Genomic DNA, 16996 nt, shown 5'->3' with positions numbered 1-16996 from the left:
CTATTTTTACCAGTTACTGAGGAGAAAGAGAGGACAGAAGGAGCGACAAAGAGATGGAGGAGAGAAAGAGAGGGAAGAATGGAGGGGAGAGTGTGAAGAGCGAGCCCAAGGGGAAGGAGAACAGGAGAGTGTGGAGGAGACATCCATCACCCTGCGACCCCTCGGCTGAAAAGGAAGAAGGGAAGTAGGTTGAGACAGAAATATGATGGATCTGACCAAGAGTGGAGGAGATATACAGCAGAGCACATGAGTTGTGTATCGTTACACACTCACAGTTGGGTGCTTAGTTATAGGTCTGATATGACGTATCCCTTTGTGTGCCTGTAACATTTTTTGTCAATAACACACTTTTCATCATCTCTTTGTTTTCTTCCCCTTTGTGCACAAAAATAGCTCAAGCGGATCAAATCACATACAAACTGTTGCTTCAGCAAGGAAACAAGAGCACTAATTAAATCTTTGCTGCATTTTTATTACTTATTTATCCATTCAAACATACTGTAGATACAGAAGTTGTGAGAGCCATTTGAGCTTTCAAGCATGCAATAAATCATGTTTATATATGCTGTAACATATCAGAGTTATTATTTATTGAGTCGTGTGTTTAATATGAATTATGGAAGTCCTTAAGGCCCAATCTGCACTTTGTTTGACCATGTAAATTACAAATACATTTGCATGTATAACTGAGACGTTTGACTTGATGATGAAGAGTAAGCGTTGTGTTTGTTAAGCTGATCAGAGCTCAATTGACAGGCTTTTATAATTTGCAAATCTCAGTTACACATTTGCATAAAATCATTTGAACAAAAGAGCCATTCATCACATTTTTATTGTTCTCCTTATGCAGACAGTTTCCCCCTCTTTGCACTTTCTCTTGGGTTGTATCACATTCCTTATTTTTTTTACACCTGTTTTCCATCCTACTTTGAGAGAAAACATCATGTACCTACTTCAGACCCACAGATCTGACTGCTTCGTCTGCATCAGGACAGTGTCTATAAAATCAAAAAGACATGAAGCATTATTGGCTTTTCATAGCTCTGAATGCTTCAGGAATTGCAGAACTCTGAGTGAGAAGTGTGAAATCCATGTTCCTTACAAGCATCTAACCTTAATGCACAAACGTCTCGTTTTAAATTAGACCCTGATCTGCACGGCTTATTTTAGTCAATTAAGTTTAGTAGGGTCTATTTAGTCACCTATATGTTTTTAGAACTGGTAATCTCAGGTTTCATCATGTAGGAGATCTTCAACTTTGTGCCAAAATATTAACAAATTATCATTTTCAAAATATTTGGGGATTTTGTTGATCTCATTAACGTGAGGTCGAGATTCCTGACACGGTGGATTTACTAAATAGGCGTACTGAGCTGAACTGATTAGTGAGATTTAAAGATAAATTCAATGTGAGTACATGTGTTGTGTTTTAATCAGCTTTGATCTGTGTATGTGAATGCTTCATATCCACAGTGTATAGGTATGAAGCAAAGTGTTCAGATGTCTCCATAATCCAGTTTAATGAGGATTATCTAAAAATGGGCACATGGGCCTGCAGTCATTCAGCCATTATAGAGATGTATAGATACAGAAATAACATAGAGACAAACATTTATAAAACACAACGTTAAAAGACCATTTTAAAAATAGGAAAAAAGTGCCTATCTATTTGCAAAAAAGATGAGCCTAAACCTTTTTTTACCACACAGATATATGTATGTTTATCCTTTTTGATTGTTTAATACTAGGTGTAGGATGTATTTCTTTAAGGCTAGATTGTGTTGAATGTGTCTTAAAAATCATTTGGAGCTTAGTGTGCAGTCATTTCCTCCTCGATGTCATTGCCTTGACCAGCACCTAGTGTTGGAGTGGATTCAGCAGACAACCCTATTGCTGATATGTCTGGAGATTTAATGGGATAAGTGGAAAGCCTGTGGAGTAGCTAGCTTTGCTCATTTGAAAAGAAAAAAATATGCATTTTATTATGTTTGTGTTAAGAGAGAGAAACAAACATTGCAACACAAATAAATAATTGAAAACACTTAGCTAAAAGTGATGGATAAATGGTCAAAATGGTTAGCAACAAGTAGCCTAATCCATAAACAGTTGAAATAGCTAGTTAGCTAATGGCTGAAACATCGAGTTCACTCTGATATAAATGCAAGCTTCACTAAACTGACCTTAACATTGACAGTTCAATTGTTTGAAAAACATATTTTAACAGTATCCACATGAATGGTGTTAAATAACTTCCACATTAATATCATATGAATAGAACACATTCACTGGCGTCTGTTAAAGGTGCTACATACAATATTCAGAGTCTGGGTTGGGATTGCCTGCACACGGCTCTCACCTCTGACGTCACAAGCGAACATGAAGGTGGCTGAGCTGAAATGGCGATGGTGCTAACTAACTAATAGTGCTGACAGTGCAAATAGCAGCGACGGTGCTAACAGAGCCAACAGTGTTAACCTGGAGGGGAACTGGAGGGTGGGCATTACGTTTCCAGGACAGGGTTATCAGTTGTAACTGTAGGGACAATTAGCTAACCAGTGGGACACACACAGAGGGATTCGCAATGCCATGCACTCCTGACCGGACCTTTAACCTCAACAAGGAGCTGTGAAACTTGGATAAAAACAAACACACAGTGAGTGTAACTTCATGCCCTGCTTAGGATGCTGTCACTTATATCTCTACATAGCAAATCGTTGTTTGCTGCTACAGTTTGTTAATGTTAACAATGGCATAAATAGAACTTTGAAGGTTTTTTGGTTTGTTTTGTTTTATTTTGTTTAGTGTGGCTGTGGGACAAAAAAGGTTGTTGCAAAGGAATACTTGACACAACTATTTACAAACAGGTGCGTAGGAGAGATGAGCAGAACACAACTTTTGCATTTTTTTCATTAACCAGTCCTTCATCAGGAAAACTGCCTGATGTTTGCCTGATGGTTTATTTAGTTAGTCTAGTCTCTTACTGAAATGTTGCAGCATTAAAATAATCATTTTTGCAAGTTAGACAGTGTGTGAGAGTTGTTCTCGGTTGGGAACAGCTGCTACAGCTTACATGATCAAAACTAACAATTTACACCACATCAAACTGAGAGATTGTTGCAGCATATTCCTCATTTCAAATCCAGACAGTGCCCTATCCATTTGAAGTTAAACCATGATAGCTGTCTGGAACTTTACTTTTGACATATATATAGTGAGACTTTCATTTCCACTTCACTGGGAGGATTTGAAAGGGTTTCATCTGAAATAGGATGCCTATAATGTGTGCATTCCACCAGAAGTCAGTTCCTATGCTGGTGACAACAATGCATAGAGATGGAGGAGGAGGTGGAGGAGGAAGAGGAAGAAGAGGAGGGCTGAGTGCTGACTCAGTCTCTCCCTTAAGCCTGGACTCCCCTGGAACACAAACATTACTCACCAGATATTCTCCAATATGTTGTTACAGCTGTGCATGGCACCCTGCCACCTTTATAACACCGATAGTATCATCTTTCCTCCACACACTGTTTTCTTATTAACGACTCCTTTTGATTAAGATTAATGGAAAAGCCTGATTATACATTGGAGTGTCAGGAACCACATGAATTGCCATTGATTTGTTTGGAGTTTATCTTTACCTCATGTTTGCACAAGCACACCGCCACATGGAACCTGAGACGCAGGTGTGCAAGTGCACGAACGTGTGGACTGTGAGGTCTATGTGTGTGTGTGTGTGTATGTGTGTGTGTGTGTGTTGTATTACAGGCCGTCAGCACCTCTCTCTCAGTGAGGCAGGCTGCTTGGTGCAGATAAAAGTGTGCAGATATTTCAGAGCTCTCACGCTGAGGCAGGCTTTATCTGCAGACTCTCCTGTTGGTTGTGTTAGTCCAGCCCTGGGTGATATTAATACCCCACTAATGAGCCCCTTCCTTGAAGAATCCGGAAACAATCGGCGGGCGGGGGGGGGAATGGGAGGCGGCGGCAGAGGGGCCCGCGTGCTGAATCAGTCTCTCCCTTGTGCCACAACTCCCCTACGGCTTCCCGGGAACGCACAAACAAAAAGAGGAACGCAGCTCCAATCACATTAATCATGGCCTGTGGGAGCACCGGCACTCGCTCCAGGCGCAGGAGAACGAGAGAATTACACGAGAGGAAGAGAATGAGGTGGCAGAGACAATGGGCTGAAGTGTGTGTGTGTGAGAGAGAAAGAGAGATTTCCCCAAGTACACAGTGGGGCAGTATTAGTGGAGATGGCTAGTCAGGGATGCAGGGTATTAGTGAATGCCTGGTGCAGGAGAACTCAACCATCTGTGACTATCAGGATTGTGTGTGTGTGTGTGTGTGTGTGTGTGTGTGTGTGTGTGTGTGTGTGTGTGTGTGGACTAAGGTGTCTGTGCCGTGACTAGAACTGTATCCTTGGATGACAAGGCTGCATTGATTAACCCTGATCATTCTGTCTTTCAGCTGATCAGCATTTCTGTGTGTGTCAGCACGCATGCAAGTGTGTGGGTTTGCCATTATATTATGTAGGAGTGCATGTTTATCATGTTAATGGGCCTGGGTGCATTATGTTCAAATGAATAATTGCATAAAATGATTCATTTTTGTTTACGCTGGGAAATCTTTGTGTGTGTGTGTGTGTGTGTGTGTGTGTGTGTGTGTATGTGTGTGTGAGCGCTTGTGGCCACAGTTGCCACCAGATAAAGATGTCCAGTGCTGCTCTATCAGGTCACATCAGTATTCAGCGGCAGTAGTGCCAGCCTATTCACTTAAAGGGGAGCTGGGCACAATTAGCTGTTAACATTACATGGCAGAATTAAGCCTCGGCCAGTATCCCCGGGGGAAATTAAACCACCGGCAAATCATTAAACCACAAGCTAAACATTAACAGCCATTTGCATTTTTATTGCACCTGAAAAGAATGTGCCAGGTCCATTATCTCTGAGAGACAGAGAGGGACTTCTTATTTATTATTGTTATGTCGTCCCGTGTGGAAACACAATGGCATTTATATGGGGGAAGAAGAAGCAAACGAGAGGCCTTATTTTCACGCTCGCGTTTTTGGAGTGTTATGATTACAAATTCGAACAAGGCGGAAACGGCTGGCAGAGGATACAATGACTTGTTTGTTATGCAAATCCCCCTGCTTTCATCCCTCCCAAAAATAAACAAACCCAAACAGATGACAATTTGCAGAGGGGCTCAGCTGAGTAAGGCCGGCAGTTTGGCTGTTGACAGGTTCTTACTGTCTGCAGTGTCATTGCTATTAAGAGTTTGAATAAACAGGCTCAGGGCCAGGAACTGGGAGCAATGCAACATAAGTGAGGTGAAGAGGTTTGGGGGAACTGAATTCGCTCACTCAATCCCGGTTTCTCATTTTCTCCTGTCTCCTCTGCAGGTAAGCGGGATGTGTGGACACACTCCTCAGCGGGCCTCTCGCTCAGTCGGATCCCCCCCTCCCCAGCCTCCCGCTGCCTCTGCAGCCCGCAACACTCAGCCCTCATCCTTGGACTCTGATGAGACTTTAGCCGGCCTCCGCAGGTGAGGAAATCAGGAGACGTAATCCAGACTGAGACCCTTCCAGCTGATGAAGCAGCACTCACTATCGAGACCACTTCAGGGGCAGTGACAGAAAAATATTGTCCCTGACTCTGTGGACAGGTTTCCTCCCGTTACCTTGCAGCACTCAGTCTTTCGCCTCCTGAGTGTTTTCAACACCCCTGATGCAATAACAGGCTTAAATGAACAGTGTAATAATGCCCAGCGGGGCTGCTGGCCTCTGCAGCACAATGGCCAGATTAATGTCAATTAGGAACAGAGACACTGCTTATTCTTGCCTCTTTTACTCTCTCCTTCTCGAGGGGGATCTCATCGACTCGCTCTCAAGCTGAATTCCCTCTCTCATTCCATCTCTGCCTCTTCTTCTTTGTGTTTCTTTCCTTGTGCCTCTCCTTCTCTCACTGTAGGACAGTTTTATCTCTCTGCTCCTCTCCCTGCTGATGTGTGTGAGTCATATTCAGATTAACTGAAGTTTTATTCTTTGTCTCTCTCTATGCTGAACATTTCCTTTCTTTGCCTTCCTCAGGGAGTTCATTTCCAACCTAAAGGGCTTCAGCTCCTTCTACAGTGGTCTTGGGGAGGCGCTGTGCAGCCATGAGCCTGCTCCAGCGAACCACTCCCTCTGCTGGAATGGGCAGGAGATGACAGACAGGTAAATCAGTGTCTCATTTGCCTGTATTTACAGCTGTAAAACACACTGTGAGCCCTATAGACAGATCTGCTACCTAGCACAGCCTCCAGCCTGCAGGATGGTCCCACTCAGGTTTATTGCCTTACTAGATGATCAGTTATACAAATAGCCTGCTCTGATTCTTGAATTCCCAGTAGTCCAGCGGCATACCCAGGAGACTGTAGGTGAGTTGAAGGGTAAGTTTGCCCAGAGTTGATGAGCCTCACACGAGGGCCCCCCTCTCCCACCGAGTGTGAGTGTAAATCTTGACTTTGGCTCTATGGGATGTTATTAATGTCAGGCGTGTTGTCACCTTCTTCTCGCTTAGTTAATTGCTGTTTCGATCGTTCTCCCCTCCTTCATTCAACATCTCCCGTGCACCCTGCAGAACCTCATTTGGTTTGCGCAATATTTCACTTCACCCCTGTCCTTTGGCTCCACACATCATAACTTCCTCCTTTCCGCCCGCACCGTCAGCCGGCCCCAATTTCAATTTGGCTTAGATGGTTATAGATATCATCCTTTTTTCCTTTTTTTGCTTTGTAAATTATGTGTGGAATTTAATCAATGCAGAGGCACACAATTCAGACGAGGAGCACTGCAGGTTAATGTTTTACCTCTGGTTCCCAGGGAGGACTGAGAATAAATTCCAAGCTCTCTCAAACTGCTGAAAGAGAGTCTGTCACAGAGATAGAAAAGAGTCTCAATCTGTGAGGAGACATCAGGTTGGCATGAGGGCAGAGCTGTCCTGAGGGGATGATTACAAACTGGACCAAACAGTGTGATAGGAAGGTGCTGGGAGGCAAGAAAGGAGACGAAATGATGGAGAGATTACAATGCCTCCAGGCAAGCAATTCTCTGTGTCATCTGTGAGGGCATATGCCTGCAAATTCACTCGGGGTACATTTTCATTCCGAGATTTGTTCTGGATCATCTTCCATTATCCTCACAGATAGGACTGACTCCAGAGCCAAACGTGGCATTCATTCTCGTATTGTCTCATGCAGATAATTTTAGACTGGGTGGGTGCGGGGGGTAAGCGCTGGAGGGGTCGGGTACTGAATGTCTCCGATACTTGAGGAGTGATCTTTGCAGCTAAATGTGGCGCTTTTTTATCAGACGTGTTTACCATCCCACCTGGAGCCAAGATCAGAGGAGCAACACTTTTTACCACATCAAAGAGCGTTACACTGATAACTGTGATAACAGATGGGGTGCCGTGTCAAGTCAAAACAGTAAATTTCCATTCCTCTTTTGGATCTAATGACAGTGTAAACTCATGCGTGTGTGATAAGTGATAAAAGATTAGATGCTATGTCAACTGTGAACATTTGATTCAGGGACTGTATGAAAATGAAAATGAATAGGGGGAGGGGAGGTCATTTTTTTCCTCTGGCTGAAGGTAGAGTAGTCTGACTTTTATGGAAGAGCAGGGGAGTTTTATTTTATCATCCTAAATCAATATATTCTTTCATCATTCCTTTGCAAAGTAGTTACGGTTACATAAAAAGTCACAAGGAAAAGAACTTTCACTTGTAATGTGATTCATAAAGGTGCACTTTGCCATAAGCAAGGAACAACAGTTTTGTCACTGCACCCGGGTTTTAATAATGTATTTTCCAGGGACACTGCACATTGATCACAGTTAATGTGCCTGTGTTATCCAAAAGGCAAATTTTCAGCAGTCGTCCCCGAGCACGCAGCTTTACTTGAAGCTAAATGTGAGTGTCAGCATGGCAACATGCTCACATTGTCAGTGCCAACATGCTGATGTAAAGCAGGAGTAATGTTTTCCATTTCTTATCTTACTTCATGTTAACAGTCAAACTTCAGCTCATTGGGACTGAGCAGGAAGTACAGCTGAGGCTGATGGGAATGTCATTAGTTTTGCAGGTATTTGGTCAAAAACCAAAGTGTTGGACAGAATACAATTTTGATCTGGTGGTGTGAGAGGAAAAATGATTACAGTTCATCTTGAGGGGAACACGAATGTCTTAAGTCGATAAAACTGAAATCCATCCTGTAGTTGTTAAGACAGTTAACGAAAAATTACAAATGTCAACCTCATGGTGGACTCAGAAGGAAAGTCAAGGGAATTACCAGATTGTTGGTAGAATACAAAGTCTAGTGACCATTGATATATGTACCACAGCTCATGCCAATCCATCTAATACTGTGGTGCAGGAATGAGTCCTAAAACCTGTGAATGAGTGAGCATATTTCCGAAGTCTCTCTCAAAGTCAGTGGTTTTTTAATTGGGTTTTTGGTTAGATGCCTAAAATAATATTAACACAAGCTGAAAGGGGAACACCACATAAATCAAGAATACCAATTTGTTATTTCCATGGCTGAGGGAGGTTCAGTCAGTATTTGTGAACATGAGCTGCTGTCTTTCAAAGACAAAAACCAGAGTGGTCATGAGCTTTATTCTATTATAGTGTTCTCAATTCAGAAACAGAAAACGTACCCATATACTCAGAACATTCCCTGGGTGTTCTCAGTATCATCTAGAACATCTTTTACCATTCATTGTCTATGTAGCAGCTCCGAGCTTTATATCCTATGACATCACAAATATGAGTTTTAGCACTCTAGCTTTTTGTATTTGGGAGTTGTTCATGTTTACTAATATTTTTGGACTGTCTCCGACTATGGGAACAGCCTGTATGAAAAAAAAATGGACATACTTGAGCGTCTTGTTCTAGGACATTAAATACCCCACTCATGAATTTTGAAGCTTTTACACATCTTAAAAAAGGTGGTCGCTAACAAGTGTTTAAATGAGACCACAAAGCATCATTATGCCGAACACAGCTTTACAGTCTCAATGGGGTGGCAATGTTGAAGTCATGGGACCATAGAGTAGTTCGTTAATAACCTTATGTTAGCTTTTTACTTCTGGGGATGTATTTACGCTTCAAAGGTCATAAAAGTGGTGTTCATTTGCTGAGCAAAATGTATAAGTATCATAACTTTTTGTTTGCCACAGAGCTTATTTTCTGCAATAATCCACAGTCCAATGGAAAAACACCACTGGCTTTTTGGACGAGGGAATCAGGGTGATGCTCACTAACAGAAAGCAGAATCCTTGCATTACTTTATAGATGAGATATTTCAGGCTGGACCAAATGGTGCACAGACAGACAGATGGACATTGCCATCCCCAGAGCCATGCCACTTGTCTACATTGGAAGCACACATTGGAAATTCTACCAGATATGAAGATTCAATTTGAAGTACACAATTAACAAGTTGTACAGATTTGAGACATGTTGTCGGGCGGATGTTGTAGTTTGTTTCTGAAGATGTGGGTTAAAAGAAAAACATTAATACCCCTGGAGAGGGGCTTTGCCTTTTTTAACAGAGATGAAGACAAGCTTTGGCCCCCTCACCACCTCAGTAATTTTCATACAGTCCCTTATAGCTGTTTTTATGATATCATCTAAATTTGATTCTGGTTTTTGCTCAAGATGACATTCAGCCTGGAGACGTACAGTGTATTAACAGTAACTGTTTACACCCCACATACTCTGACCTTTGACCATGTCTGCATCGTAGGACTGGAAGTGTGATCATTCGGTGTGAAAAGCGTCAGACTCCATTATATAGTCCTTCAACACCTGGGGTCTCTTCCCCTCCTGTTGTTTACTCTGATGTGAGAGGCATCTCATTCAGACTGGACCTAATAGCATGGTAATTGGTGTTAGATTAGATTAGGTTATCACTGGAGTTAACTGATCTCATCAGCTCCGCTGGCAGCGAACAATAACACAGGAACGATCAGATAACAAACCGAAAGCTGACAACTGAGACTATCAGTGGTGAAAAAGACTTTAACGGTGAGACACACTAAATTACGTCTCGGTAAAACTATCTGACTGGCATCTAGCACGTGAAACGCTAACCTGCCTCGGCTCCTAATCGTCAGTCAAAATCTCCCTCCTCTAATCCTCCTTCCTCGACCCATATTTCCTCTATTCCTCGCCTTAATGGATCACACATCTCTCTCCATTATTAATGTGATAATTAGCAGTGGAGAGGGGGTGAGATCATGGCTAATAAGAAGAATAAATAACTGGGGAAATGTAATTTGAGTTTAATGAAAAGTCTGGCTTAGGGGAGAGCGGGAGACTGATGAATGGAGATGGCAGGTGAAAGGTTTGTGTGTGTGTGTGTGTGTGTGTGTGTTTTTGGATGTGTGTGGGTGCTCAGGGCGGTGTCACAGTGATGAGAACAGAGTATGACCTCATGCTTTGCACACACACACACACAATCTCACTTACACACATGTTTTTTTCAAGACTCATTTCTCTCTTGCTCACCTTTCCTCTGAAAATAATTTTCCCCACTTTGGCCTATTTGTCCTTCACCTGTCCAACATTTGCAGCAATATAGCAGATGGCATTTACGCTGAGATATGACCTCTGCCCTCACCACCACTCATATCACTGTGGTGCCCGGGGGAGGATATGTTGTCGATCCTGACTCTAACTCATCCAGACACGCTTGTCTCATGCCAAAGCTGCGATGGTGTGGTGGGAAGGGGTTAAATCCTGGCTCTGCCAAGAGCGGTGAAACACCTGCAGGAAAGTTTCAGACTCTCCAGCCCCTCCTCTTGATAACATACACAGGTGTCAACAGAGCCGCGTTTCCTCAGTTACACACAGGGACATGTAAGCACCTGCCCGTAGGCTGCTTTTACCTAAATATACCCTCGCTGCTAAAGCAGGACAAAAGCACATCTCTGCTAATGTCCTCTCATTTACACCAGATATGATTAAAAGCCACTAATTGACCAGTTTAATGTGCATGAAATTAATTAGCAGCTAGACCTTGTGTAATGGTTTAACTCCTTTGAAGATGTTTTTAGCTCATGGCTGAATTTGAAATAGTAAAACATTTTTATATCAACATTTAACAGCCTCTCTGTCTAAAGGCTGATGCTTCTGAACAAAAATTCTTTTCTTCCATGAGAGGTTTGTAGTCTCCTCTGCTTTTATTAAAAATATAAAAAGATATCTTGAAACATTAAAAATATTATCCCCTGTTTAACTTTATAGACGTAATGTCTTCAGCGAGGGAAAAGTTAGTCCTTTGGAAAGGGTTGAGTTACAAATTAAATTTCCAGCTCTGCAGCTCTGCCCCTAAACTACAAAAAAAGAAAAACAGAGGAGCTGTCATTCATGTTGTCAACACTAGGTGGTGATAAGCGCCTTGTGTGGAGTGATAGAGCAGCGGCAGTTCATTATGTCTCCCACTCATGAAGCTCAAATTGAGGTTTTCTAAATTCAGTGAAACTCCTCTAAACAATCAGAAATATAAGAAGTGAGTTATTTATTTTTCTTTCTGGCCTGTCAGGTTTCCTGGGCCTGGCCTGAAGCGAGCGCACCCCGGCTCAGAGTCCCGAAGCAACAAGCCCCCTGAGCCAATCATCAGCCAGATCATAGACAAACTCAAACACATCAACCAGGTGAGCTGTGTCCATGCGTGTGTGTGTCGTCCAGGGTCTGTGTGTTTCCACCACTTGTCATTTTGCTCCTGTGAGTTCTTGTTAAACTGTGTTTTTTAAAGTTTACAACAGCTCAAGTAAGCCGTCTCTCTGCGCACACAAGTTGCCCTCTCCTCTGTGGAGGCGTAAGGGTTTACCTCACCATTAGTTCTACCTCTTGGTTCACAATTGGACATTGATTTCCAAGCTGCTGCAGGTCAGCACAGGACAAGACAAGATGTGAAATGAAGATGCCTTCTGCTGTGCTGCGCCTTTCTCTCTCATATTTGAGAGAAACTTTATCGACAATCTGTGTTCAAGGTGATGTCAACACCATGTTCTGTTTTTAAACACAACAAAAAAATACTACTGACTGGAAACTTCTGAATAGATTATGTCCTCCATCCTCTGTAAGCCCCAGCTGTCGTCAAGGCCAAAGCCCCCTTTTTTCGTTGCTGCTGTCGCCATGGAAACCACCTTTTGGAGTGGGCTGAGTGCAGAGATGCTGGCACGCAGGCTCAAAGTCAGCCTCTGTAGATAGATGTATCTGCCCACAGATCTGTCTGTACTTCCTGGTTCCTGGTGGTTGCACTTGTAGTTGTCAACACTTGGGATGGCTGCTGACCACCCACCCCTCCAACACACACACACGCACACACACACACACACACCATCTCACATCTGTGAAGTCTGGTTGCGTGAGCGCGTTTTTGTCTACACGTATGTGTTTGAGCTTCTGAGTGCCGCAGGCCTGTCACAGTGGATTAGAATCCCTCTCTCCTGTTTAAACAACCTGGGAGATCCAAGGAGCAACTGTGGACCTTCCTCCACTCCGACTCTGACAACCAGAGACCCTCAAGAAAAATACAGAGGGTTGTGGTTTGAGACACTGTAATTTTCTCAATTACTTCTGCTGTATTACCTCATGTACGCTTTGGCCTGCTGTAAGCGAGAGGAGCGGTACTTGAACAGAAGTGTTAGGTGTTTACTTACCCTCTACCCTCTTCAAAAATCTCCGTCATGATTCACCCCCGATCTCACTCGCAATGTTACATGCAGGTCTAAAAAATTCCAATGTGAGTCCTATTTTTTATAGTTTTGACCATCTTTTGTACTTTGTTTAAAAACACTGTACTATCCTAAGTAACTGCTTAGATCACAGCAACATCACAAAAAAAGTCAGACAGGGTGAAAACCAAAGTTGGGCAGGTAATCTGACAGGTTATATACAGGCAACTGTTATGCCAGATAATCCAAATCACTTTATTATGTGGTTAAACCAAAAGTGAGGTCCTTAAAATATGAAGGATGTTGACAACATACAGTCAAGTTAATTATTTTACTGCTCACCTTTATTTTTCTCTTCCAAATAAATTCATCTAACCAGGAAGTATGCTAAAAATTTGTATGATCATCTCACTGTGCGTGTCCCTGTCCTCATCTGACTTCTTTCTATCAGTGTTGCAACATTCCAGCCCAGTCGCCAGAATAATATGCTGGCATTGTACATTTCTGTAAAAACTACAGGTATGGGTATACATTTGTATGTTGCAGCAGACAGCAACAGACTACTGTTTGAGACTGACCAAAGCAAGTACTCTATTTTAAATGATGCATTGGGTCATTTCCAGCCGTGTTTGTGGTGACCAAACCGGGTATTTAAAGCCGAAATGTAATCTTTTTGTGCCGAAATATAATCACACATGAACCCCAGTGTTGTTGAAACAGAAAGAATTGTTAAGTTTGAACATATCAGCTACCTGTGAAATGTACAAACAAGGTTGGGAAGTAACAAAATACAAGTAAGTTACGTATTTAGAATACAAAATATGAGTAACTGTATTCAGTTACAGTTTAAATTGGTGGTATTTTAAATACAGTTACCATATTCAAAAAGTAGATTACTTAAATGTATTATTTTATTTGTTTGGGTGCATTTGCTCTCACATCGTGTCCTTCCTGTCGCTTGCTTTGCAAGCACCACAGTGGATGCGGGACAGCTGATTCATGAGGTTGAATTGGGGAGTGATCTACACAATATCTCATTTAACTACAAAAAAAACAAAATGAGGAAGCAGCTGGCTGGAGGGAGATCGCAAGGAGGTTTCTGGTAAATTACCATTGCTAATAACATCCTTCCTTGTTGTTGGCCATATTGTCTGTCATTTTCAGTAAACATCACAATATAAAATGTGGGTTTTTTTTGTTTAAAAAGTACCAACGTAGAAAGAAAGTACTTGTCCATCTTTTAAGTGGATACATCCCCTGTTGAGTACACAGCTGATAGGTAGGCTATGTGGCTTGTTGACATAACATAACAGAAGTGCATCTTTAACGGATTCAGCGTGGACAGAGAGCGACGCTCCCTTGTTGTTACGACATTGTGTTCAATTCATATGAGGCACGCATTTCCCATAAACAGATAGATTTTTAAAAAGTGTGTGCAGTGCAGTGACAGGAGATGCACAGCCAGGACACTGTTGTGTGTTTTTGGCATGAAAAGACCCAATAAGATCAGCAAGATGATTTTGAAGTATTCCAGAAGTAATCCAAAGTATTTAGAATACATTACTTAGTTTGAGTAATCTAATGGAATAAATTACATATTACTCCCAACACTGCAAATGAAGCATATCCCTGGTTTGCCAAAAAATACAGCGGCAACATTTACTCTGGTGACTGCATTGAACATTTCCACATCTCAGCAGTTAACTTGTTGCATATGATGTTTTTGATACCAACAGGAATGACGGCCAAAAATAAAAGCCAGTGTAGCTGTAATAAACTAGAAACATCCTTTAATCTTAAAAACACAGGACATGCACACATACACACTCTAATGCAATAAGCCTTTCAAAACTTCCTGCCCTGACAGGGACAAACATTTGTACCCATATGATTACAAGCAGAGCTGCTGCAGCGCAGACTGTTTACCATGTGGATCAGTTTCCTGATGGGCTTTTGATGAGATTTTGCAGGGAAATGCAGTTTGGTGGAATGACTGAGCTCATTGTGTTACAGACATTCAGACAATCCTTTAGAAACATGGACACTGTCAAACTTTATCTCCGTGTGTGTGTGTGTGTGTGTGTGTGTGTGTGTGTGTGTGTGTGTGTGTGTGTGTGTGTGTGATCAGATGTTCTCAGTTCAGTAACCTAATACTCATTTCACAATGGTTCCGATGTTGTACTGATGACGTGGTATACATGTGGACATTTATGGGGTTTTGATGCTGTTTACATAAACGCCTGATATTAATGCAGATGGACGATTCACATGGGAGCTTTTAATCCCATATCTGATGACCATACAGCAGAGTCAGGCACATTTCTGCTTGAACTCCAACTTCCCTTTAGATCTCCACATCAATAGGTTGGATTAACATCTGACAAAAGACGGACTGCGCTTGATTGCATATTTCATGTGCAGTAAAACTGTTTATGACTCAAAGCCATTTGTGCAAAAATCAGATTACACAAATATTTTTACTACAATTCATCACTATACTCGGGTACACAAAATAATAGGAACGCCTCACAAGATGATGCAACATAATACAATAGCCCTGCAATAAAAACTCCCCTTGTGAAGTTTACAATATTAAAGTTTTCTTCAGCCTGAGAGAGCTCACTCAACCTTATGATCACTTCTGAGGTTTCAATTCATGATGTTTATGTGTCAGTTTTCATTATATTGTAAGCTGTTCCTGTTATTTTGCCTCACCATTTGTATATCCATTTTTGAAATTTGCCAATATAAAAAGAAATGTGTTGTTCCACCACACATTCACTCTATTGGAGTAACCATTAGGCATGAGAGCAACTGTGTGCACCCTGCGTGCTGCTGCTTTCGTCAGGTTGGCAGTAAAACACCGGGGCAGCCATCGAATTTCTTCTTTTATTTATTCCTCCAGGTGGGTAACATAAAGCACAGTTAATCATAACACTGCACTGTGCTAATTAATTATGTTTATGCAGCAAGTTAAGTTTTATGACTAGTGGATGACAGTGAATGTTCATGATGGATAATAGTGTCTGTTGTGCGATGGCCTAACTAGCGAGGGTCTCTGCCTTTTTTTTCTTATTATTTTTAGTATCTGACATGACAAAACAATGGTTCAGATACATAGTAGGCCTAGTATAGGTGTTGGCATTAGTAGTTGTTTTTATTAAGTGCTGCAGAATTACAGTGGTATTGTTTATAAAGTTGTAAGCTAAGCTAACAGAGCTAACATCACCTGTTAGCTATTGTTCAAAACTGGTGTGTGCTCCAGCTGTATGTCTGCCTTTCTCTGTCCTTGTTCTTCTCTCTGCTTCACTGACTTTGGTCGCTCTGTCCTCATTTGATGCTCCAAAATTGAAACAAGGTCAGAGTAGGAGCTCTAAAGCAGTGTGTCATACCTCAAAACACTTTTGTGCATGTTCAGCCATTTTAAAACACTAGGCGTATTTCAAAATGCACGCGTCAGACACTTTTAGTGCATTTGAGCCTGAGGACTCAACAGTTAGCTCAGTGAGGCTATACTTTGACAAGGTGATGCATTCAGATGTTTTAGCATAAAGTTTACCATGTTCACCATCTTAGTTTAGCATGCAAACAATTAGCACCAAGTACAGCTGAGGCTTATGGTCATGAACTAGAATTTTGACATGATGGTGGTGCTGGATAAAAAGTTAATGGATCACCAAAGTTAATACAATACAGTATTTAAAAATTCACAATGGGGTTAGTTGAAAATTCAGGTGGTTGACAAAGTTGTTATGATACATCATCTGGAAACTATGAATTTCCTTTACAAAATTTTGTGTCATTCCATTTAGTAGATCAGTGATAGTCAACTTACGGTCCCTGGGCCAAATCTGGCCCTCAATAAGGTGCTGGGTGGCCCGTTGACTATTATTTAATTCACAACAAAAATAAATTGATTCACACTGAATTTTTTTTGCACTGTCAGTATGAATAAGATATCAGAATGTATAAAAAGCATCAAAATAGAGCTTGTTTTCATAAAAGTCTCAGTGGAGGATCCCCAGGACCCTCCAACAGAGGTCAAGTTTTACTTGACAACAACTCAAAATGTCTTAGTAAACAAAAAGTCATGACAATTTGGTCAACTTTTTGTCTTTTTTTCCCCCCTTGAAATGTATCCAATTAGGCCAATACAGGTATCAGAAGTTTAAAAAAAATCATTTAGACATAATTCTTTTTCTACAAATAGCCTAAAAAATTGAGAACAGATTTCTACATGGTTACAGTCTTGCATTTCTCCAGCAGAGTTTATG

The 16996-nt window shown here is 41.6% G+C and overlaps 1 protein-coding gene across 1 annotated transcript in view; it reads left to right on the top strand.

Annotated features, from left to right (window-relative positions):
• The window catches only part of gpc3 (glypican 3), a 147976-nt gene that overhangs the window by 96502 nt on the left and 34478 nt on the right, over positions 1-16996 (top strand). Inside the window, exons 4-6 of the mRNA XM_050043077.1 lie at positions 5396-5538; positions 6083-6208; positions 11585-11696. Of these exons, the coding sequence (XP_049899034.1) occupies positions 5396-5538; positions 6083-6208; positions 11585-11696 (381 nt within the window). The remainder of the gene's footprint in view (positions 1-5395; positions 5539-6082; positions 6209-11584; positions 11697-16996) is intronic.

The sequence above is a fragment of the Epinephelus moara genome, chromosome 4 (genome assembly GCF_006386435.1).
Source record: "Epinephelus moara isolate mb chromosome 4, YSFRI_EMoa_1.0, whole genome shotgun sequence".
Classification (NCBI taxonomy): Eukaryota; Metazoa; Chordata; class Actinopteri; order Perciformes; family Serranidae; genus Epinephelus; species Epinephelus moara.
This window is presented reverse-complemented; position numbering and strand designations above follow the sequence as displayed.